Genomic DNA, 25130 nt, shown 5'->3' on the forward strand with positions numbered 1-25130 from the left:
CTTTGTTAAAACCTTATTTGTGCAATGTTGTGGTCCTATATATTAGTTTTTGTCAAATGATTCAACATGACCTTTTACAAGTTGAATAAAAACATGGCTTACAATAATTTTTTCATTGTTTTGTTTTCAAAATTTTAACATTTAAAAATGAAGATCTCTCGAAAAAATTGACGAAAAACTAGCCTTTCTATTATCAAACTAACCAAGAGCAATTTGCACCCGGAGCTTACCATGATTCGTTGTCAAGTAATAGAGTCGATATGCAAAAATATGTCATGCATTTATTGATTTGGTGTAAACATCGTGCACAGGTAAGTTTTTTCTCCATAAACTTACTCCCACTGTACACAATGAATTAGCATAATTAGTATGACATTAACCACACTGCAACTAACACAAGACAATCATCTTTACTTCTCAATCTCATTGTTTCCAATGATCAACATAAAATCAATAAATTTTTCGGGGGTTTTCCAGCTTAATTCACCTCAAGAACATAGAATACAATCTGTAAAAACTGGGTGAAAAAAATGGGGTGCTCGGGGGAGGGGGAATTTCGAACTCTACTACCTCTACCTCTTTTCAAACATCTACTGAAAACACAAAATTACTCTTCTGAGTTGTGACTGATTTAAACAAGGTTCTCCTCTACATCTTTTGCTCCTATATTTGAATCTTTTATCTATCAACTTTCTTATACATGTACAAGAACATATTCCCTAATCTCTTTTTCGTTGTTGGCCAATCACTGCAACTTGAAATTGCCATACAAGTTACAACTGTTTGTAGAAGAGAACGTAAGCTTGATCATGCAGCACCTTGCTTGTGGGGATGGCTGTGACGGACACATCATCGTAACGCAGCCACTTGCCACTTGGATGGCGGGCATCAGCAGTATAATGGCCCTTTGAAGGGTCCCTTCCATGATGAGTGATCGTTGCAACTAATTCATACTTCCTACCCTGTAGCAATTAAATGGAAGTATATGCATTAATATCATCTTTAGGGACAAGGATTAGATTGATACTATTTACAACAACAATGCCTTAATCCCAAGGAAGTTGGGGTCAAGCTGATCATAGTGCTCCATTTTAAGCTAATCTCAGACAAATATTATAAAGTTATCTACAGAAAAGATTTTCAATTGCAGGTAAATTCACATAGCAAGGTTTATACAATCCTAAACATGTTTGGACACTACAGGTGTTCATAGAAGACTAAAGAGGAGGAGCCTGAATGCTTAACTTTCAACCTCAATGGGCCTCATGACATTTCACCATCAACTGTAACCAAGTAATACAGAATGTTCCAATCTTACACAGTTTCCCGTGCAAAAAGAAGGAACAAGCCCAAACTACTATTCATAGCATGAGTGGAATGACCATCTTTAGAAGCTTAATGGCCCTTTAGAAGCATTCGAGAATACCTTTCAATGGTGAAGGTGAACTTACTAGTGAATAAAACCAAGTAATTTATCAAAATCAATTTAACTGGAATGTAGCTAAATCAAATCCAATGTGATCAGAATGTAAGATTAACATAACAATCTCAGTGCATAACCGGATTTTCAGGACAGCATGCAACCATGGGAACTAGCAGGTACACATTTGTAAGAAGAGAGAGATAATCTCACCTCAGTAGGAGAGTCAAGCAATTCACGACCAAACACAAGCTCCAAAGGAAAGTGCACGGGTTTGTGCAACTTGGTACTCCCTTCACTTTCGTAGCTAAAGCGCATCAAATGCAACACCATTATATCAGAAAGCTCCAGAATCTTAACAGACTTGCTGGCACTGACTACCTCAGCCTGAGATATGATTAGTTGAGAGAATCGTGAGGCATGCTCTAAAATTCAAAAGATTTCCCATCCAAAAGCATAATTATTTTTTATCAGCTATGTTGCTCGGACTCCCCAAAAGTGTTGTTGTACTAGTGTCAGATCCTCCAAAAATGCACTACTTTTGGAGGATCCGACATGTACCCCTCGACATTTTTGTAAAGTCCGAGCAGTGCAGCATATCAATAATGTGAAATTGGCCGAGAAGTCTCATAAGCATAATTATTTTCTAGTTGACTTCTTCCAGAAATAGTACGCACTACCGTGTTTTCTTAGTTGAAAGAAAATACATTAATTTTCTTCTTAATTACTCTTTTGGGGTGAAAAAAAAGTATATCCCAGACCCAGAGTATGACAATCTTGTGTACAAAAATGGGTGTATCCCACAGAATGACTACATACTTGTGTACTTAATGATCTACCGGTCCAAAAGTTCACATAACATAATAGAGTACCTTTCCAGCTGCAGACGTTCGATATCCTTCAAGTGCCTCTGGTGCAGAAAACATCCGAAGTGCATCTTCTATGGAGCAAATAGGCTCTGGATAAATGTTAAGGTGGAGCAGAAGAAATGGTTGTACTGTTGCTGAGGCTTTGTTACCTAGTTAAACCAATGAATAAGAGCTATTAGACAAATGGATAAGAGAGTCCTAACAGGAAACAACCTATACGAACAAAAGAGAATAAGGAACATAGAAGCTCAATACAACAGCCATTTCATTCCGACCAACTGATGAAGCCCTTCACAAATTCAAATTCTTAGCAGGTTCAAGTTTTGCCTAGTCCTTTTAAGTTATCTATTAGCTAGCTTAGTGAAAAAAAGAAACATAAGCCAAATAAGTGGATATAACCGCATGAAGGATCTCCGCTTCAGCTGACACAACTCTTCCAATTTTTGTCAGATAGTCTCAGTGTAGTCTTCATAACACCTAATATATATTGTGATTCCTAAGCGCCTGATTTATGAAGGTGTCAATACATCAGCAGAGGAAAAGAAACAAATACTTGCAAAAGAAGGCCCAATGGTAGATTCCAAAACACAGCAAGAGTCAACTGAAAACATTTGTCTTGTTGAAGAATTGGATGAGCACCTACAAACCTTCCACAAGTTCTGATCAAACAAAGTTTGCAAGAGTGAAACATTCCGAACTCCCATTTCTTTAAATCATTTCATCTTCCCTCTTATAATGATCAAAACCTAGGACCTTAGCTTTTACTCTTCAGATGTGTTCGGTATGGAGGAAAATGTTTTCCTCCATACCAAACACACCCTTCATTTTTCTTTCTTATCCTGCCTTTTATACTACGGCACAGATATGCCCTAGTTAGTACAGACATAAGGTTGTGACAGATCAAGATAGATCCAAACAATATTCTGATATAACTAAGCAAATATAAATAGATTCAAACAATATCCTGATATAACTAAGCAAATATAAAGGCATTCAGTTTACCTTTAGCCTTCACTACACTCTTCAATTGACCTCCAAATATTTCACTTAATTTTGATGGAACAAAGCTCTGTGTTCTAGTAACTGCAGTCCTATTCCTTGGGCCAACAGTCTCCCAATCATCATCCTCTTCCTCATCATCTGTTGATGAAACCAGAGAGGAGTTTCTCCCAATACCATTTGGTACTTGACCCTCTAATTTTAGCAATTCATCATGCATCTGATGCATCAGAAAACTGAGGAACTCCTGAACATCTTCCTGCCTGCAAGTAGCAAATCCACCATAACACTAACAAAAATGAAAAACAGGATTTACAGACACAGACACACAAATAAAACCAAACATAAAGAGAGAATTATACAGGGGCAGCACTTCCATCAAATTTGTGTTGATCAAATTTCTCTGCAAATGGTAGTTGCTAGGTGCGAATTACTATAAGAAACTCATTTGAACATCTACATTTTCAATTTCATGCAACAGACAAAGCAGTCCCAGTTTAGAGGGGAAGAAAATAATTCTAGCAATCATCTTCAGTTCGTAAAAAGAAAAAAAGAATGAATGAAACGAAAACTAAAAGACTGCAAAAGTGATATGCAACTTAACCAAAAAAAATTAAACTTGATGTTAGGAGGACCAAAGAAAGGTAACTATAGCACTTACAGAAGTTTCAGTTGACAGACAGAAGAAAGACAAGTTCGCTTTGAAAAGGAAGCAGAATGGGATATTAAAGTGGTAAAGGGATCTAGGAGGAAATCTAAAATGTATGACATTAAGAGCAAAAAGCGATGGAGATGTGCATAGATAAGTTCTTTAAAGACGGAGAATGATTGAAAAGATAAGAATGTATACAGCCAAGAAAGTCATTCCACAGCTAGCTAAATAGGTAAGAACTAGACTAGAATTAAGTATCTGGTCATTTAGGGGGTAAGATCTTTAATCGTATCAGTTTTCTTAGTGCACTCTGCACAAAAGTAAAGTTTTTAAAAGAAAGCACACATGAGAATGTGACAAGAAGATAAATTATCTTTACCTGCCAAACTCACTTTAATTGGAGCCAGGATTTTTAGTTTATGGGTTCTAAATCATAATTCATTTTGTTTACTGGGTTCTGGTATAATTACTTATACATAATATCAAATGATTTTTTAATCACAAATGCAGAGTTTGAGCTAAGTTATTGGGTTCTACCGAAACTGTATCTACCAACCATGCTGGCTCCGCCGTTGATTTAGGTGCATCTTTTTCATTACAGACTTCAAAGATGATTTTAGTAGTTTCTCACCATCTTATACAACTCATTTCCAAAAAAAGATGAGCAAAATAAAAGGTGGGAACTTTCACATGTACGGTGCCCTCCTTTAGATTGATTCATTTGTTAGTGTTCACTTGTGATTCTACGGCTGGTTTAAGGAGATATCAGACAATTACTTCAGCTTGGCCTTTTATTTTCTCCTTTCTGCCAATTTTTTCCCTATAATTACTGGTTACCCAAAGCAAAACACCTGCTTTTCCATTCACTGAGAGATCCAACTGGCAAAATCAATAAAAAAGGACACCATGGACCAAGATCCAACATATGATTGTTCCACATTCATCTCTTCCCCAAAATGGAAAATAAGGGGGAAAATGAATGTTGTTTGTTTTTTAGACTGCTAATACTGAATCAAAAAATAATTTTTGAGTGATAAATGAGAGAAAGTAAAAAAAAAGTAAAGCCAGTATGAAACAAGACTATAATAGATGCAGCAAATTTAGGACTCTCCCATAGCTTATGTCTGCATGTTATGTTGTGATGGCATGTATAGCTACAAAAGTTGGTGATTGACAATGACGGGAATCTGTCAAAATGATGCCTTTCAAAAAATATTAACCGTGACACCTAAGAAACTATGATACTAGTGCATTGCAAAATATAATGCATATTGCTATAGCAAGAAAAGACGAGATCCAGTTGACAAAAAAGGGGAAGTCTTTGACATTGCCCAGAGCACCAAGGAATAGTCAAGTGATGAACAAGATTTAGCGTATACGCTGTCAGTAACATACCTAGGTCTGCCTGTCAAGCTATTTGCAACATCCGGAGTGAAGTTCTTTAGGACAGATTCAAACATTAAAGGTCGAAAAGGCAGCCCAATTTCTGGAACAATTGTTTCCTTTTTCTTCATGCTCGGATCAATGTATATGCCGAAGTCAGAGATGAACTGAACAAAGGCATGTAAAGTTGGATACCCAGCCTGTAATAAGCAAAACCAAAATTTAAAATTTAAGGTTGTTAAAGGTTAGCAAAAAAAATAATTAATAAGTAGGTTATCACCATACCTCTGTTATATCACGTGTTTTTAGTTCTTGCAGGAGATGAACAAAAGGAGAGCAAGAGAGAAGAGCCTGAAGAGTTGCATTAAGAAAGCATAAGTTCCCCAAGTTGACCAACCCTCGTGGTAAAAAACTTCTGAAAACCACAGCAGACCCATTTGATGATGCATTCAGAGATGTGTGTCTACCATTCACCAAGTTATAGTTTTTAAGCTGATTAGTTAAATGAACATCGTGCACACTGCTAGACAGTTCAGACACATTATCAGCTGCAGACTGCAACAAGCTTGACTTTTCGGACGAATCATAAGCACTTCCGGTATTCACTGTTGGATGTAACACACTCCCATTGTAAGCAGGATTTGTAAAACTAGAACTACCATATTCTTTTACAGTATTGCCAATCGACTTTTTGGTTTTCCCTGTATTGCTATGACCCTCAGTGACATTCGCTCTATGAACAAGCTCTGATGGCTGAAGTTTCTTAGAATGATCAAACTCTGTCAATTTTGTGTCAAAAATGCCCACAGATTTTAAAGTTGCAGAATCCAAAGAACCAAATGTGATCCCTACATCAGTTGTCGGCTGGCTTTGCAAAGTTTTGATCTCATCTTCTGTAAATGACCCAAAGATCAACACCTGATGACAAAAAGTGTTAAAAAAAAATTAGGTAAACCAAATACACAGAACCACAGAACAGATGCAAGAAGCAATGTAACCAGAACACAAATTCTGCTAGTTTACAGGAGATGTACTAATAGCATCTGAGGAATTCATATCAAGTCAGTATCTAATAAACAAACTAGTGGATCCCAAAAAGAAAAAATAGGCAGAAGCCAGTAAACTACTAACACAATCTACTCACACAAGTATGGTTTCAAAAGAACTTTAAGTTGGAAACATTGTCGAAATTGGGAAGTTGCTGATTTCGAGAGAGATGTTGCATTGGTAGTTGAGGAATTTTCAGAACAGAAATTAATTGTCACCTAATCTACCAACAATTTGAAAGACATGAAAAGGGAAAGGAGAATAGAGGGATATAGAATGGACAAAACAATTTTGCAATCCAGGCTTAATAGGTTACATCAAAAACGAGAAATGCCTTTTTACACTGTTCACATCCTAATTCCTCCAGAAAACACAAAAAGTAAATAACAATAAAAACAAATGTTCATTCTAGAATGGACATTGCCCTGCTACCCAATTTTCAACGTTTTTAAACAAGCCTAATTTCCAAATATACGATGAACTAATAAAGTATTCACCAAATTGTAGAAGATTTGGTCAGAGTTATTTATCCAATACAATAATAGCTTTTGTCACCTAAAATAATCATAAACCTGATTAATAATAAAAAAGAAAATCTCCATCTTACAGAAAAACAGTACAGCCATTAAGTTAAATCTAAAATATAATACAATTGGTTGGTTATGTCCATTGTGTATTGCCAGCAGCAAACCAGCTCATTATCATCTATCTTACCAATGCAAGAGCCTGTGTTCATTTTGCATTGAGAACTTTGCTCTTTACTGAGACATAAGCTAATAAGTAATGAGTTCTTGCAATGTAACTTCACCGAAAAAAGTGCACACATGTTCTCCTCTTCTCTAATTAGCAGAAGCCTTGTTCTTTGATATTACACAGCTCTGGACGGTTTAAGCCTTGTTCTTTGATATTACACAGCTCTGGACGATTTTCTTTGTCCCAGCTTGGCTAATCATATTCCTGCATAGAATTCTTTATTTGTGCACCCTTACTGTTCTCAAGGATTTGATTGAATTGTCTGCCCCACCCCCAAGAGTGCTTATGTCATGGGGGAACTCATGGCCTTTTCTTTAATAAGGTAAAAGTTAATTGATAAGGTAGCCAAGACAGTACAAAACTCATACAGAGACCAAACAAGTAGCCTACTACGCTTTACTTCCTAATGAATCCAAAAAATCCATGTACAGATTCAATAGGGAACTCATGACTAGGAAAATGGCCTTAATGTTAAAAAAAAAAGACTAGGAAAATGGCCTTTTTGGGCTATTTTGAAGTACCAGTGCAAAGAAGTCTAAGTTGGTCGGTGAGCCTAGTGACAAGATACAAAAACCAGGGAGAACCATGAATAAAGAGAGAAAAGAAGCTTTCCAATGAACTTATGTCATAGGGGAACTCATGACCTTTTTTTAAATAAAGTAAAAGTTAATTGTTAAGGTACCAAGACAGTACAAAATGGTAAAAAACTCATACAGAGACCAAACAAGCAGCATACTAAACTTTCCTTCCTAACGAATCCAACAACTCCATTTACTGATTCAATAGGGAACTCAAGACTAGGAAAATGGCCTTTTTTGGGCTATTCAGAAGGGATAATAAAAAGAATTCCAAGTTGGTTGGTGAGCCTAGTGATAGAGATTAGAGACAGCAACTGCGGAGAACCATGAATAAAGGGAGAAAAGAAGCTTTCCAATGAACTTACGTCTTTTGCATTCCTTTTCCCTTTATACTTTTGGATGGAGGTTGGCATCACTTCCTTGCCAGAATGTATCACATATTAACACATCTCTGTTCCCTGGTCCAAGTTGAAACTTTTTTTCTCTTTTTGCTTTTATTTTTTGTTTTCCCCTCTTTTTTTTACAACAGTGGTGTCCAAACCAACTTGGTGCACATCAACTAATCCACTGGGCAGCCTGCTATAGCACACAAGCAGATAAGTAGTCTAAACCAGTTCAGCCTAGATTTTTAAAATTTCCACCATTTCTCTATCACCATGAAGCTATCATACAGAAACCCAGGTCACACAAACAAGACTCTTCCATTAAATCCTCCGCACCTCATTTTTGTTTTTAATTTTTTCTATATTTTGAAGAGGGTTGTCCTAATCAGATTGCACACCCCTAATCAATCCATTAGGCAGCCTGCTACAGCTGGGAATTCAAAGTAGGGATATCCATTTCTTTCCTTTTAAGTGAAGTGTTAGCATCATTTTCTAGCTACTCAAGATCTCCAACTCAATAATTGTCTTTTTCTATCTCAAACCCAAAAGAAAATCAGGAAAAAATTGTCTTTTTCTATCTTTCTTCTATGAGTTAACATCATTCTCCTAGCTACTCAAACGCCACAAAACTACCGCACAGAACCCATCAAACAGAAGTTAAGGTTTATAATCATTGTACTAAAAAAACATAAATTTCCCAATTCCAGAAAAACCCTGCAAATGGGTTGGAAAATCACACGGCAAAAATGTAGGGTTTTGAGTACCTTTTGATCATTCATCTTGGAAGACTGGACAACTCCTTCAAAGTAAACTCATAGTTGATGCAATCAGAGATGCAAGTAATCCGTATCGAGGATTGAATCTGGTGAAGCAGAGACATGCAAAATGAGTAGAACTGGGCAAAACAACAATTTCAGACATGAAAATACAGAGAAAACAGAAATGAAGCTCACACAGAGAGAGGGGGTGGGAGTGGGGGGGTTTAATGGGGGTGGCGGGAGCTTTTAGGGTTTGGCCCTCCCAGAAAGACAGTGGAGGGGGTAGACTGAGGGGGTGGGGGTGGGGGGTGAGGGGTTGTAAGAGATGCAAATTTTTGCAAAGGTTTTTGAGGAAAAAGGGGAAAATGACAGAAGGGAGAGAAGAGGTATATAGATTGGGGTTACAAGAATCCATTTTTGGTAAGTTAGAATAAGAATATACCTTAGGTGAAAAAAAAAATCACCGAATACAAGTTACCTCTTGCCAGCAATATGAATTAGTGAGTTGGAATAAGAACATGTTAGAAATTAAAAAATATTTATACCTGTAGCGATGTGTATGTATCACCGCGACTACTTGAAATTGAATCTTGATTCTACTTCAACACAAGAAATGCACGAAAGTATAGAAAAAATGAGTTCGAAAGGGTGCTTGTGTCTTGAATAAATAAAATTGATATCAAGATTTTGAATAAATAGAGTTGTGTGCACCAGTAATGATTTGACAGTGTGTAACTATCTGTCAGTAACTTATAAGGAATGTGAGTGTGAGCGACTTACCAAGAATGTGACTATGAGCGACTTACCAAGAACGTGACTCTGAGCAACTTACCAAGAACGTGACTTTCAACAACTTGTCGCTTCACTAGGCCACTTTCACGTGAATTCAAATTCAAAAGTCGTGAAATTTTTTCCAATAAAATTTGTTAGTTGTTGCACGTGATAACAAGATTAATTATTTTTAAAAAATTGTCTATGGTGACTTGGAGGTGCGTGACAATCAGCGACTTACAAAGACCGTAGATATCGAGAACTTACAAAGAGCATGACTGCTAAAGACTTATCACTTCACTAAGCAACTTTCATGTGAATTCATATTCAAAAATTGTGAGCTTGTTCCCAATAAAATTTGTTAGTTTTTCACGTGAAAACCTAGATTCATTAAAAAAAATATTATCTATTAGTAAAATATTTTCATGTGAAATCCATTTCAGAAGTTGTGAGTGTTGCTCCCCAATATACACGCAAATGTACGTGATCGCTCAAGTAATATAGTTTCTTTTAGAAACGAGTTTTCGTTCCCAAGGGACTTATGATCAACTTATATTTAACAACTTAATTCCACAATCAAACAAAAGTAACTGTTTAAAAGAGTTGGATAACTATTAACTACTACTACGAGTTATGCAATAAATAAAAGTAACTAATGAACGACTTTAAAATGATGTTTCAAGCAAGTAAAAGACAATTTCAGGGCTGTAGCATGCAATAGATTTCATGTATCCTATCTTAGGCAATGAACTAATTTAGGTTATCAAGTTACTGGTTTGTAGGGTTAATTGTATGAGTCGGGTCTCTCGACTTCTAGTCGCCTACTCCAGTTAGCTGTCTAACTACATCGTTGAGCGGGGATAGCAGGCCTAATTGGCGAGCATTTATATTTCATCCTGTTTCGTAACTAAGCAAGTTGTTCGTCCGGGCGTCACTCCTGAACACGCATTAACTCATAATGGATGATCGAGCTTTCTATATTCTCTAGTCTATCTATCCTCTCCTCTCTCGATTTTAAGAATATACAATAGATTTATCTTATGGTGTGCAAGCATAAAATACTAAAATAAGAATATAGAAGTAACTTATAATGACAACCAATAATTAATTCAAAAACCTTAAATAATCAACATTCAATCTGTAGCTACAGCTGTAGAACTGGGGCGTTTAGCCACTCATAATATTAGAAAACCACAAAATACAATTGTTCATGCAATTTTCAGAAATAAGAAGAGTTAGAAAAGTGAAACCTATTACAAACGATGGAACTTGCTCTTGTACACCATAATAATGTTGAACTCCCTACAATATAGCCCTAAGGGTCTATTTATAGAAGTTGGGAAAATTAGAACCAAATTCTACTTCAACTAGGAGTCCTATTTAATACATTTTTTGCTGAAAAAGTCAGAATCTTCGTGGGGCTTCGCGCCTCCCATCGCGCCAAGAAGACAATTCTGTAGTAACACCATTGGTGCTCCGCGCCAAGCAGTACGCCTGGCAAATATGTCTGAAGTTGGGACCTTGACGCGTCGCGCCCATTAGTACGCCAACAATTGGCTTCTGAAGTTCCACCAGTGGCGCGCCGCGCCAACTAATGCGCCAGCCACTAGTGATTTCTGCCTTAGCCATTTTGCCCTCTTCTTTGCTTTTTCTTCTCCGAATCAACTCTAACTTCTTTGAAAGTTCCTGAAACAACTAATCACATGTGTTAGTGCACAATCGTCGCAAGTTACATGAAATCAAGCTAATAGACTCGAGATTATTCTTCAATTCAATCACGTCATGGGCAAATATTAACAACTTTGGCGTATAAATACGTCTAAGATCACCACCCCACACTTAAGACTTTGTTTGTCCTCAAACAATCTTTAGCCTATCAACTCATTTTTTTTTCATAACCCTTGGACTTATCAACCCACCTTAAAATCAACCAAACACATTTAATCATGATCTTGTAGTTCACATTGGATGCCATATTTCAACAATTTCATTATATCATTATGATGCACCAAGTTACAACACACATGCTCAAAGAATTACTCTTTCATTATTTTTCCGGGCTAACACAAACTCATACAAACACACCAAGTAGACAATCCAAACATGTGCCATGAATGCCCTCACTCATTTGTGTTTAGTATAGCCTTTCACTCAAGCAATCATATTATAAACAAGACCTATTTTTCAAAACTTTGTACTCACTCTCACAAATGAAGTTCTTACTTCTCTTAACATGCCATAAGCTTGCCCATAGTGTATTTTCACTTTCACATTATATTTCTCAAGGAATCAAGAGGACTTCTATTTGGTTGTAATGTCGGCTTAGGGTAATGAAGGGAATATTTAGGACTCATTTTAGTGGCTACACCTCCCTAATGCACATGTCATTACTTTGCCAATCAACGTCCTACTTAACTTTTCTTTCTTCTTAGTACACACTTCATGAATATTTTCTCTTTTTTGTTGCTCATCTTTGCCGTTTATTCTCTTTTATATATTTTTTTATATGCCTTTGCACTAGCCACCCTTAACTCAAGGCTTTAAGGTCCGAGTGAGGTGCACAATATCCTTGGTAGGACCAGGGCCAATGTTTTAAGCATACTTCTGAAATAGCCACCCTCAATTGGGTTGAGGTGCACATTGTCACTAAGGACCAGGGCCAAAACATAAATTTTCTTATCCATTTATTTTCCACACAATTTAACATTTCCACCCTTTTTCACATCAACCAACTTTTTCAATCTTTCTTCTTAACATAATGCATTAAGGATTTCATTGGGATCAAAGACCTTGGTATCAATCAAAAAGGTTTCAGCTTATTTATGTGGCTTAACAAACAAACAAGGCTAAAGGCTCAATTGGGTTTCACTAGGGGTAATTTCATTGGTAGGCATACAATTAGAGTCAAGAATTGGTTTTTTCAAAGAAACGCCTCAATCATATTCCCTAATTCATACAAACTACTCATTTAACACACACCAGACAAGTTTCAGATATCAGTTGGAGCAAGGACCAACGATAACTCACCACACATGGCATCACAACACACATAAGGACATATCATACCAGCATGCTCATACAACTTACATTACGGTATTACTACACAATTAAGCCCATGTAGATTTATTCAGAGTCAAAACAAAGAACACATGTTTGTTTCAAGGTTATCAATTCTTTTGCATTTTCCAATTGTGACTACCCATGACATCTGGCTAACTTTTTCGGACATAGTTTCAAAATACCAAGGTTGGTTTTTCAATTGTACTCCCAAACATGACTAATTTTTCCTTAAGACGATCGTCATCCATCCATCATCGGGAACCGTCACTCCTATAATGACTCTAAGACTCAAGAAACAGTAAAACTAGTCCTAGTCGGTTCGAAGGGACTATCCTCAGTAAAAGTACCAAAAACAAACGTCGAGGAACCCAAAATAAAAAAAATTGCACATAAAACTAAACTTAGACTCGATAAAGCATTTAAAAGTTATATACAAAAGAAATATATTCTCCCACCCCACACTTAAAAATTAGCACTATCCTCAGTGCACAAATAAAACAAAAGTATAGAGATAGGAATACTCCCTCAGGCCTCTAGGCCTCGTCGTCATCACGACCATCATCAAACATCATTAAGGCGGTAGCATCCTCATTCACACCATCATCCTTCTCTTCATCATCATCTATCCCCTCATCCGCAGTGGCCTCGTCATCATCTAGAGGCTCCTGAAAAGTTGGCCTAGTCCTACAAAGATAGGTTGCACTGTCTGTCAACGGGTAGCGATCTACCAAGGTCTCCATCTCCTCATCCGTGACCGCGCGGTCCCCAATCCTAAGTTGCAGCTCTGCCATTCCGAACATACGAGCCATCACACTGTCATCACGTGCATGCTGCTCTTGGGCTGATAAGACAGGTCCATGGGACGTGTCGAGCCCCTTAGTCTGAGTCATATCTACTATTTTGCCAATCAAATTGGGGTGCCTAGCAACACTCATGTCTAACTCTTCCTCGATTCCCTCAGTAACCTGGTAATAATCCCTTCATAACAAATTCGCTATCTTATATTGTTCCGAAACTTCATCATAGTCTGCCTTAAAACAACCCCAACATTTATAGGCATACCCTTCATCAGCATATAAACTAAAACTACCCTATCTCTAGTCACATCGGTAAGGTGCTTTGCCGGTAAAAACACACTACACACAATCTTCAACCAAACTCTCGCAAGTTGGTTAAAATTGGCATAATGGAGAGTAGAATGTCTCCCTGTGTCCTACTCCTGTCCCACCTAGCAGTGGACTCTACCCCACACAGTGTATGACGGATATCTCTATACTGGGATGTTCCTTAAGCTTGTTAAAATCCTCAGCATCACAATTTGGAGTGCCCAACAACAAATTTAGCACTTTACCAGTAAATTTCACATCCTTACCCCGAATTGGCACAAATTTATTAAACTTAGTTTCAGTGAGCCAATTTGCATAAAATTCTCTCATTAGAGTCAAGTTACAATCACCCGAGTTTTCAAACATAAATCTCAGCCTAAGAGCATTGATAGTATTATAGATAATCGGAAACTGAGATTGCAACCTTACCTCATTGATGAATTCATCCCCAATGTACTTTGCCTCTTGTTGGCACTCAAACCACTCGTGCCCATACCTCTCCACAATTTTATTTCTGAACTTTTGAAGTGGCTCTCGGCTACGTGAAGATCTGAAAGCTTCCCCTTTCCAATTTCTCCTAGAACCCGCTCCGCTTGCAATATTCTTTGCCTTTGGTGCCATTTGTACCTACGTAGAAGAAGAGCTAATGGAGAAAAGAAAAAAATAGAAAAAGAGGGGGGGGGGTCGGGTTTGAGCAGTGGGGGTTAAAGAGAGAAAGAAAAAATTTTAGAGAGAAGAAAGTTGGGGAAAGAGTTTGAAGTGAATGGAATAAAATTTGGAGGAGGAAGAATGATGAGTGGTTGGTGGTTTATATGGTGTAAGTAGGTGAAGGAAAATATGTATTGGGGGAAAGCAAAGGGTGGAATGGGTTGTTAATGGAGGAATTTAGAAGGGTAGAAGGAAGAAAAAGTAAAGTTTGAGGGATTTGAGAGAGTTGGGTCGGTTAGTTTAGAGAGAATGGGGGATGGATTTAGTTTTGGGAATTTAAGAGGTCTAAAAAGGGGTTGGGTCGGGTTTGACACATTTTAAACGAACTTAGCCCAAAAATCTGGGCAGTGGGGCGATGGAGGCGCAAGGCGCCAGCGTAGCGCCAACACAAGCACACTGAAGTTCGAAGCCTGGCGCGGCGCGCCAGTCAGTACGACGTTCAAATTGTTTTTTTTTTTCATTTTTCACTATTACAAACTAAGTTTCAAATAATAAAAAATCCTATCTAGCTGAAACTAATAACAATACTTCCTAGATTCTAAGAATTTAAACTAAGCTAAAACAAAAAGTCAAACTTTAAAACAAACTACCTATCTATTACATATTGTTCACGGGTTGCCTCCCGTGTAGCGCTTGATTTAACGTCATGGCTCGACTTAGCTTGGATCATTCGTCATTCATCTCAAGAGCCTCCCGATCACAATTCACATCTTCACCAAAGTAGTGCTAACTCTTTGCCCGTTCACCAAGAACGTTGGGCCATGTTCACCTTTAAGTTCAACTGCACCATGTTGTGTCAGTCTTACCACTTCGAAAGGATCACTCCATTTAGACCTTAGTTTTTCGGGGAATAACCTTAGTCATGGGTTAAAAAGTAATACCTTTTCTCCCGGAGTGAAAGTGCGAGTAACTATGTGATTGTCATGCCACCTTTTCGTCTTTTCTTTGTAGAGCTTGGCATTCTTATACGCATGGAGCCTAAACTCATCAAGTTCATGTAGTTGATCCAGACTTTTCCTACCGGCTAGCTCGGGGTCGAGATTTAACCTATTGATTGCCCAATAAGCTTGGTGTTCTAGTTTTATTAGAAGATGACATGCTTTACCGAACACTATGTGATAGGGAGAAGTCCCTATGGGTATCTTGTATGCAGTCCTACATGCCCACAATGCATCATCCAACTTCTCAGACCAATCATTTCTTTGAGCATTCACCATTTTCTGCAAGATATTCTACACCTCTCTATTCGAAACTTCCACTTGGCCATTTGTTTGAGGATGGTAAGTTGTAGCAACCTTATGACGAATACCATACTTCGCAAGAAGATTCTTCACGAGATGGTTAATAAAATGCTTATCTCCATCACTTATGATCGCCCTTGGAGTGCCAAACCGAGTAAAAATATGCTTCTTGATGAACTTAATCACGACTCTTGAATCATTTGATGGAAGAGCTACTGCCTCAACCCATTTACTCACATAATCAATAGCCACAATGATATATTGGTTTCCATTAGATGGTGGGAAGGGGACCCATGAAGTCAATACCCCACATATAAAAAATTTCCACCTCAAGAATGTTACTTAGTGGCATCTCATGTCTCCTCGATATAGTACCCAACCTTTGGCATTTATCACATCCCTTCACAAAAAGCAATAGAATCTTTAAATAAAGAGGGCCAAAAGAAACCAGATTGTAGTACCTTATACGACGTGCGCTCTTCTCTATGACCTTCATATGTGCTAGAATGACAACTTTCGAGCACTTTATTTACCTCATACTCCGGAATACATCTTCTCACCACCCTACCCACTCCTTGCTTAAATAAGAATGGTTCATTCCAGATATAGAACTTAGCATCATGATTGAACTTTTTCTTTTGTTGGGTGGTTGCACCCGGATAGTATTCTCCACTTACTATCAAATTCACTATGTCTATACACCAAGGAACTTGAGAGATATCTAGTGCCATCTATTGTTCATCTGGAAACTCTTCTCGGATTTGTTCCTCTGCATGGACATGTGAAAAATCTTCCAACCTAGACAAATGATCAGCTATTTGATTCTCAATACCTTTTCTATCTTTGATCTCAAGGTCAGATTCTTGGAGAAACAGTATCTACTGAATCAGCCTTGGTTTAGCATCCTTCTTATTGAATAAGTACCTAATAGATGTATGTTCAGTAAAAATAATCACCTTGGTACCTACCAAATATGATCTGAACTTGTCGAAGGCGAACACTTGAGCTAGTATCTCCTTTTCAGTCACTATGTAATTAGCTTGTGCATAATCCAGGGTCTTGCTTGCATAATAGATCGAATAGAACACCTTATCTTTTCTTTGTCCCAACACTACACCCACTGCTACGTCGTTTGCATCACACATGAGTTCAAAGGGTAATTCCCAATTAGGAGCAATTAAGATGGGAGCCTCAATCAAGTACCTCTTCAACATCTCTAACGATTTCAAACATATTGTCACGACCCAGGGGTACCCCTTAGACGTAACATGGTGTGCTCGACCCCGAAGGGGTCTCATACAAGCCCTTTGCATCATAACATAGGTAATAAAATTGAAATTACGGAACAATTTAAAACTTTTACAATCGAAGTCATATTTCATAAAAGCAACAAGCGGGAGTCTTTCTATACTCTATGTCTCAAACCATCTAATACAACTTTAGAATAAACTCTTGGGACACAACCCATACAATAGTCTAAGAACATAAAGAAATGACTTAAAGGTCAAGTGGTTGTCGTCTTCGAATCTATGAGGACACACTAAGGTCTTCAACTCTTCTAGATCCTTGAAACCTAGACTCCAAAGCAACTCAACCCTCCAACCCTACATTTGGTTAGAATCTGGCAATATGAGTTAGTACAAAATGTACCAAATATGAAAGCTAACACAACATTATAAGAGCATCTCAAATAGTTAGTCAACATAAGACATAAACATAAGAGATAAGAACATGATCATAACACAATCAATGTAGCCATAGAATAATCATCAACACAAGCATCATATAAACACAAGTCAACATAAGATATATATATATATATATTTAATGAGCATTGGAGATGCATCATGTTCATGGCATATTCATTACTTAGACTTTCATGGTTAAATACCTCAACCTTAAGTCCTTCATATGACAAGAGAACTCTTTCCCAAGCCACCTCCAAATATAATTGTGCAATGCAAGGATATCATCCCATACTACCATCCAAGCTAAGTACCTCTCTTTGGTCATTCTTGGGCATAGTCCACCTTCATATTCAAGACTTAGGTCTTCATGTCATCATAATTATAATCTATGTACATGGTCAACTCTTAAGCTTCTCTGTACCATAAGGGTACCATACTTCTAAGTAACCCTAAGAGACACTTGTGCAATGCATGAAAGGCATCCCATACTACCCTTCACACTAAGTATATCTTTGAAGTCATCCTAGTCATATTCACCCTACTTTTGCCTCATTATATCACCTTTAGTCAACTATAACTAGGAAAGGCAACTCTAACCCAATCCTATCTCAAGACTTCTCTTTAGTGACCTTAAGTCATACTTGTGCAATGCATGCATAGCACACCATAATACTACACACACTAAGTACTACCTTTAGGTCCTCATGCTAACACATCTTGGTTTGGAACCTAGTTCCTCTCTTTAACTTTAGAACACTACGAGGTACTCTCTTAAGCACATCTTAGTTTATTAATAACTTGAACCCTATGAGATACTATCTTAAGTATGTCTAAGTTCATTATTAGCATGGATATTATTAGATACTTACTTAAGCATGTCTAAACCCCTTTATACTTTGAACACTATGAGATACTCTTTTAAGTATGTCTAAGTTTCTTCTTCACATGGACCCAATGAGATACTACCTTAAGCATGTCTAAGTCCACTTATACTTTTGAACACTATGATGTACTTCATTAAGTAAGTCTTAGTTCAATTATGCTTTAGAACACTATGAGATGCTTCAAAAACATGTCTTAGTTCATAGGATGTGGAGATTGCTACTAGGAACCTTAACTCAACTATGTGAAGGCTCCCATCTCATGAGACCTAACTTTGGGAAAATCCCACTCTAATACGTAAGAGTTCCCCCTTTATCTTGGATAGTCCTTACATCAACTAGGTGTGGCTCTCCTTTCTTCTTGGAGTCCGGACCCTATCTTGTGTGACACTCCATCTCATCTTCAATATCTATTTGAGGCCAAGCATACACCTCAAGGTTTACTTGTTTAGCCTTGTTTAACACTCATCTCTCATGGAAGGATGTCCTTGACAATCAATCTATGTTCAAGTCATTCTATCACTTTCTTCTATCAAGCATTCCTAAGGTAGGTTAGGTGAGTATAGACCTTTCACCACAATTCAACCTATTGGACTTCTATTGTCTTTTAGACTTTACTCTCAAAGTCTTAGCAACACTAGGTAATCACATTAGCTTCACCCTAAAGACCTAGCTATTAGTATTACAATTGTACTAGCAAAGGTTTCTTTTTTAATCTCTTCTTTATACCTAGATTTCAAGGTAATTTGATCACATTCTTCATTACTAGGTGATTCTAGTCTTAATTGATCATAAAGGTTCAATTCTAACTTTACAAGTCAAGATTTACCCCATACAATAGAGTCTAGTTCCATTCATGATTATATGATCCTAACTTTGATCAATTACAATACACAACATTAAATTAGGAAGATCACATAAGAACCTTCAACTTTGCCTCTAATGGTATAAACCCACAAAGATCACATTCATCAATTTAGATTAGGGTTTACCGTAGAAAAAGATGAAATCATCACATTATCATTAATCCAAGATAAATCAATCATAATTGGGTGATATCCACTATATTGGAATCACACCCAAACCCTACCCACAATGCAATCACAACCCTAGATAGAATTGGGTTTTTGAGTTCACAATTAAGGGATTACTAAGGGTGATCCATGGGTGGAAGAGCCTATGGATGATTAAGCTTCACATACCTTCAATCAAAGCCCCAAACAAAGCTTGAATCAATGGTGAAAATCGCCCTAAGCTGCTGCCCCAACTTCCTTTCTTCTTCTTCTTTTAGAGAGAGGATTTCTTGGGGAATAATTTGGGGTCTTAAAATGAATGAGCTAATGACTTAGCTTTAGGGATATATTAACTATTTATAGGAGGGTAATTAATTAACTAAATGTCCACCCTAACCCCTAAACTAATTACTAAACTAACCCTCAAAGCCTAACTTAAAACTAAACTACCAAAAATTGGCAGCATCCACAACTCCCCATCGACGGACCGTGGATGGGTCTACTTAACGTGGTTTGGGTCCAAAATTTGGACCTGGGGCTCAAAACTTGCAAGCCAACTCAAGCTTGACCCACGACCATGAACCACGGGCTGTGGACCAGTCTACTGGCCGTGAATGGCCAACCGTGGTTCATCAAAAGTGGTCTGTTTTGGGGTCCTCCTCAAGGACCCCTTGGGTGGTCCTTTGGGAGTCGTACCCGGACGTTTAGCCCCTAAACATTTCATTCTAAGTACGGGAACTGTTTCTTTGAGTTTTAACCCTTATACAACACTCCAAAACTCCACTACAAGACTTTACAACACACTAGTTCAACTCACTAAAATATGAGATGTTACTTTATCCCCCACTTGGGAAATTTCTTCCTCGAATGACACTTTAAACACTTTATAAAGTCTAAAATCTAACTTAGCAGCCCATTATGCACGCACTACATCTAATGCACATAATCAAGGAAGAAAACCTCAAATTCCAAGCTAAACATACACAATGCAACACAAGGGAGTAAAAACTACTTCTACTAACCCAAAATGCATCAAATCCTATATCTACTCATTTTCAAGGAGAAACTAACATCTCCTAGCTAAAACATGCTCAACACACACTCATGGAGCGTAAAATGTAACTTCTCATAAAAGCATCTATTCAAGGAGAAACCCTTCAACTCCAACCACTAAGGCATATTCATAATCAATTCATGAAGTCTATATGCAAGTCTTATTCAAATGCATTACAACATGAGGAAACAATGCAATCAAGTCATTTCTATCAAGACCTAAGCATTTCATTAACATGCATCACATAAGAGGATCATGGAAACATACTATTCACACATGACTTCACATACAAGCAAATCAAGAGGAACTTATCATCTCAAGCTTGAATGAGAGTAGAAGGAAATGATGAGGACATCAGAACATCTCATTGGCCCTTGGACTCCGAAGTAACACTCTTAACCATATTCCTTACTAAATAACACTCCTTACCAATCTATAGAACAACTTTCTTGTTCTTTAATTTCTTGACTAATTACCGGTCTAAGACCTCTACCGGTACTTATAAATTAGAGAGGTTCTCACTAATTAACTAAAGCTCACAAGCAACCTTACTAACCCCACTTAAGATCTAACATGAGCCTAACAAATCGGGACTAAACTTCTCATACTCACCACACCTCTCAAGGTGAACATTTCTAGGAACTCTAATTCATGAACATCACTTAGATATCACATCACCACACAAAATGATTCTAAACCATGGTGAATTACACTTCTATCCTTCTTAGATGAGTCTATTCACTCAACCCATCTAGGCATTACTCAAACACCCTATTCAACCAATCTATCAACATACTTTAAAGTTCATCATGACTAGGTCGGGTCTACCAATAACTAAACATAACCACACAATAACCTTGCTAGATAGGCACATTATCTCCCACTTGGGAGTTAGCCAACACAAACTTTTCTAAACCTCATGTATACTAAAAACAACTTCAAAGTCTATCATCTCAAATCTTACCAAGTCACATAGCCATAATAGACATCTCAACCAACCTTTCTCCCTCACTCCTAGTAGCATAAACCCTCATAATAGCCATATCCTAAAGACCATCGAATAAGGGATAAGAGAGAGAGCTTATAGATTTATGGCAAGACTTGGAGAATGAAGAGGTGAGATTTTTCCTAAGCATCCAATAGCCTCCTATTCATAAAATGTGTTGCTGCTCACACCCATGAATAAGACTCTACTAAGACGTGGTTGTTTTTTTAAAAATGAATTTAGGCTGATTTTAGAGTCGCTACTTAATTTTAAAGTAAAATTAAGAAAACTATTGTTTTCAAAAGACTAAAACAGAAAATCTAATGAAAGTTTAAAAGGGTTTTGGGTTCTTATTAGCATTTCGAAAAGGGTTTGAAAGCACCCGAAATGCCCCCTAATATGCAATTATCTGGTAATTAACTATTTGGCTAAATTTATTTGGCTTAATTTGAATTGAACAATTTTTATAATTAGAACCATTTTAAAGGGGACAAGGGGAAGTATGGAACTACTATCTAACTAAGATATCTTGCAAAATTATTCTTTAAGTTTTGTTAAAGGTGACTGATTCAATTAAAGTGTTAAATAAAAAATGGGTGTCTTTCGGGGATTTTATATTTTTTAAACCTTAAGATTAAGTAGCAGATATTGGCAAGAAAACAAACACAATAAAGTAAAGAGGGGAAAAGACTTGGGCCCAAATCTGGTTTTCCTGTCCGCCTTTACCAGCATTTGGGCCCATTTCATTTTGGGCCTTTGACCCATTTGAATCACCTGTACTTGTCCTAAACAAACAAAAATAGATATCTTTCTTTTGGGCCTTAGGCTCAATTCCACCACCTGTCCTAAGAACTAACAAGTAATAACAAATAAGCGGGCTTAGGCCCAAAATAACAAAATACAATTTCTAAAATTTAGGGGTTTCTTTGGCCTACTTCTGTTGCATCCGGGGGCTGTATCACACTATATATCATCTCCAAACACCTGTACATTGAATTCATGGACTTGTTCTTTGATTTTTCATGGCTGGCCGACTCAAGAAATAACGCTATTAGGCCTTCGTGGCCCAATCAGGATGCAAATGAGGAAAGAAGTCCATGGGACTCGAGGCAGATTCATGCAAAAGAAAAGAAGGAAACAGGAAGTAAGGAGTAGCATATAATAATATACGACTATAAACTAACATTCTAACAATTAAGCTAGTAGACAAGCCCTTGCAGATTTTAATCAACATGTATAAAACGAGAAGAGCTAACATAATATAACTACAACAAGACACATATTTAAGATAAATAAATAGAAAGAGAACTATGAATTAAACGGAAGAGGACAACAATGAGTATTTGATCCTAGAAAGATGGCTATTGCCCATGATCTAACCATAACAAATAATATCAAATATTAACAACAAACTAAAATACCACACAAAACCAGGAAGAGATTGAAATTCAAAAGAACTACTAACAATAAAATTTGCATGACTCTTACCCATGGATAAAGAAACAAATCAACACCAATAAATTCAACAAAAGAGTAGGGGAAGAAATAGACATGTTTGTCATTTTCTCAAAGAAATGAATCCAAACAGTAAGCCTATCATGCAACTAAAGGATAAAGAATATTAATCAAATTGAGTTAAACATAAAAATTGAAGAGGCAAACATTTAGAGCTAAACTAAAAGCAATGTTAAAAGAGCCAATACAAATTAAAACTTTTCAAGAAATCAGTTTGCAAGACCAAAATTAGCGGCATATATGAACTTGGCTCTCTACTGGCAGATTCAAAACTAAAACAACTCAAATTCTTATAACTTAACAGGTAAGCCAAATAAAAACCCAAACAAGGATATTATGACTTTCATATTTGAACTAAAATCAGAAATTTTAAGCCAAAAAAATGTCAACTTTGCTAACTAGGGGGTACAAATAGTTTGCTGTAAGAAGAAGCAAAAAAAAAGATAGTAAATACAAACAGATACATTTATTTTTTAGGAGTAAAAGAAGTACCCAGATCAATTACCAATCTGCTCTAATAGCACGAAGACTAAACCTTTAGCGAGATTAAACATCCATGGCTAAAAAATAAACATTTAAAACGGTATGATTTCACAAGGTAAACCTACCAAAACTTAACAAGAAAGTAACATTTTTTTAAACACTTACTACAGTTATTGTAAAAACAAACGAAATCTTAAGATAACAATTTCATGAAATAGAAAAGAATCTTTGCCATTAAGCTGATTTCGAAGAGAATATATATAGCAAGCACCTTAGATTCAAATGGAGATATGGTCCTTAAGGAAACAACACGTCAAGAAGATTTAAACCAAAAAATGTAAATTAGGAATCTTTTTTGATAGGCTTACACACACTAAATGAACTAAACATCTTCATGAATTTGGAATGACATATATAAGACAAATGAGATAGAACAATCATGTGTAAAGATAATACAGTGAAGTCGTCAACTACATATTTAGAAAACACACCAACGACTGAAAACTCAAATCATGACTAAAACGAGTTAACTCCTATTTCAATCACATTTCATATATCACGAGACAAGCTCAAACTTAACTAAAATGAATGGACAACTACTTCATCAAATGGATTGTTAACCAAATTAAAGTAAGGGAAGAGAGGAAATCACCCTTTCTGGGACAACGAACTAGACGAAATGAGCTAATCACGAAGATGAATCCACCAGCGAAATGAGACTCCGAGAAACAACAAAAGTGTTGAGTTCAATAAAGAAACCGTAAGTTGAGTACTCTATATCTCACTTATCAATTTTTGGGTCTATTTTTACCTAAAAAATCTGTGTATTTATATGTATCCTTTCCCTTATATCGACTCAAAATTCCCAACCCCTAACAATGAAGAAGGAAGGGGTTTATATAGAGAGAGATATTAAGGTTGATTTTTAGGGGGAAATCTAGAGGGAGAAAGGGTGAGATCGAAAATCAAAATCCCTCTCGAGGATAAGGTTGGGACGGCTGGCATTTGTACAAATCTTGTACAATTCTTCAACGGAAACAAAAGGATGACCGCTTGATTTCGATCAAGGACGAGTGAGGTGAGGGGATCACTCTACCTGGCAATGGCGCTTGTACGAATTATCGAAGGAAAGAGGAAAACGACGAGAAAATGCAGCGTACTTCTTGTACGCGTAAGCACTGTGTGCCTGCCGTGTACTCGCCGCTGCTTTTCATCTATTTGACGCCCTCTGAAGTCATTGTTGGGGTTTGTTCATGTTGCATTGTTGATTGTTGACGTTGTGAACGTTGGAAAGTGCTACTGTTTGTTGACGCGTTAACTTTGGGAATGAGTTGCTGTTAATGCTGGGTTTCTCTTTGTGAATAGAAAAAGTGGGCTGAATCGGGTATATTTGGTGGGCTGAAGTTGGAAAGCAAAAAGGGAATTGGGTCTGGGGATCAAGGGTTGTTGAAAAGTTTGGGCCGTTGAAATGTGATTAGCCCAAAACATATAATTAATATGAGTTGAAGGCATGGAAGGAAGTGATTAGAATTGCTATTAAGAAAATGAATTTCAATTGTGGCCATTTAGAGTTAACAATTTAGCCAAATTGGGTTTAATTGGTGATTCGGCTAACAACTAAAAAAGATGAATTAATATAAATTAATTAATGAGCTTCTCAATCTTAATGAAATAAAATAGTCGACTTAATTATAAACTAATTAATTCAAAAATGTAAACTATTATATAACTAAACTAATTAGTAAAATATTTAAACAAAATAAAATCTTTTTGAGATGATTTT

General features: G+C 36.9%; 1 protein-coding gene across 1 annotated transcript; it reads right to left on the bottom strand.

Moving 5' to 3' along the window:
* Positions 1 to 411: 411 nt before the first annotated feature.
* LOC125845052 (ubiquitin carboxyl-terminal hydrolase 24-like) lies at positions 412 to 9087 on the bottom strand. Its single transcript, XM_049524469.1, has 7 exons — positions 8849 to 9087; positions 5609 to 6241; positions 5336 to 5523; positions 3292 to 3551; positions 2293 to 2438; positions 1634 to 1807; positions 412 to 962 (listed from the first exon to the last, which is right to left on the bottom strand). Exons 1-7 carry the CDS (start codon positions 8861 to 8863, stop codon positions 774 to 776), a joined length of 1605 nt encoding a protein of 534 aa, XP_049380426.1. The 5' UTR covers positions 8864 to 9087; the 3' UTR covers positions 412 to 773.
* Between the last annotated feature and the right edge of the window lie 16043 nt (positions 9088 to 25130).

Source organism: Solanum stenotomum, chromosome 11 (genome assembly GCF_019186545.1).
Source record: "Solanum stenotomum isolate F172 chromosome 11, ASM1918654v1, whole genome shotgun sequence".
Classification (NCBI taxonomy): Eukaryota; Viridiplantae; Streptophyta; class Magnoliopsida; order Solanales; family Solanaceae; genus Solanum; species Solanum stenotomum.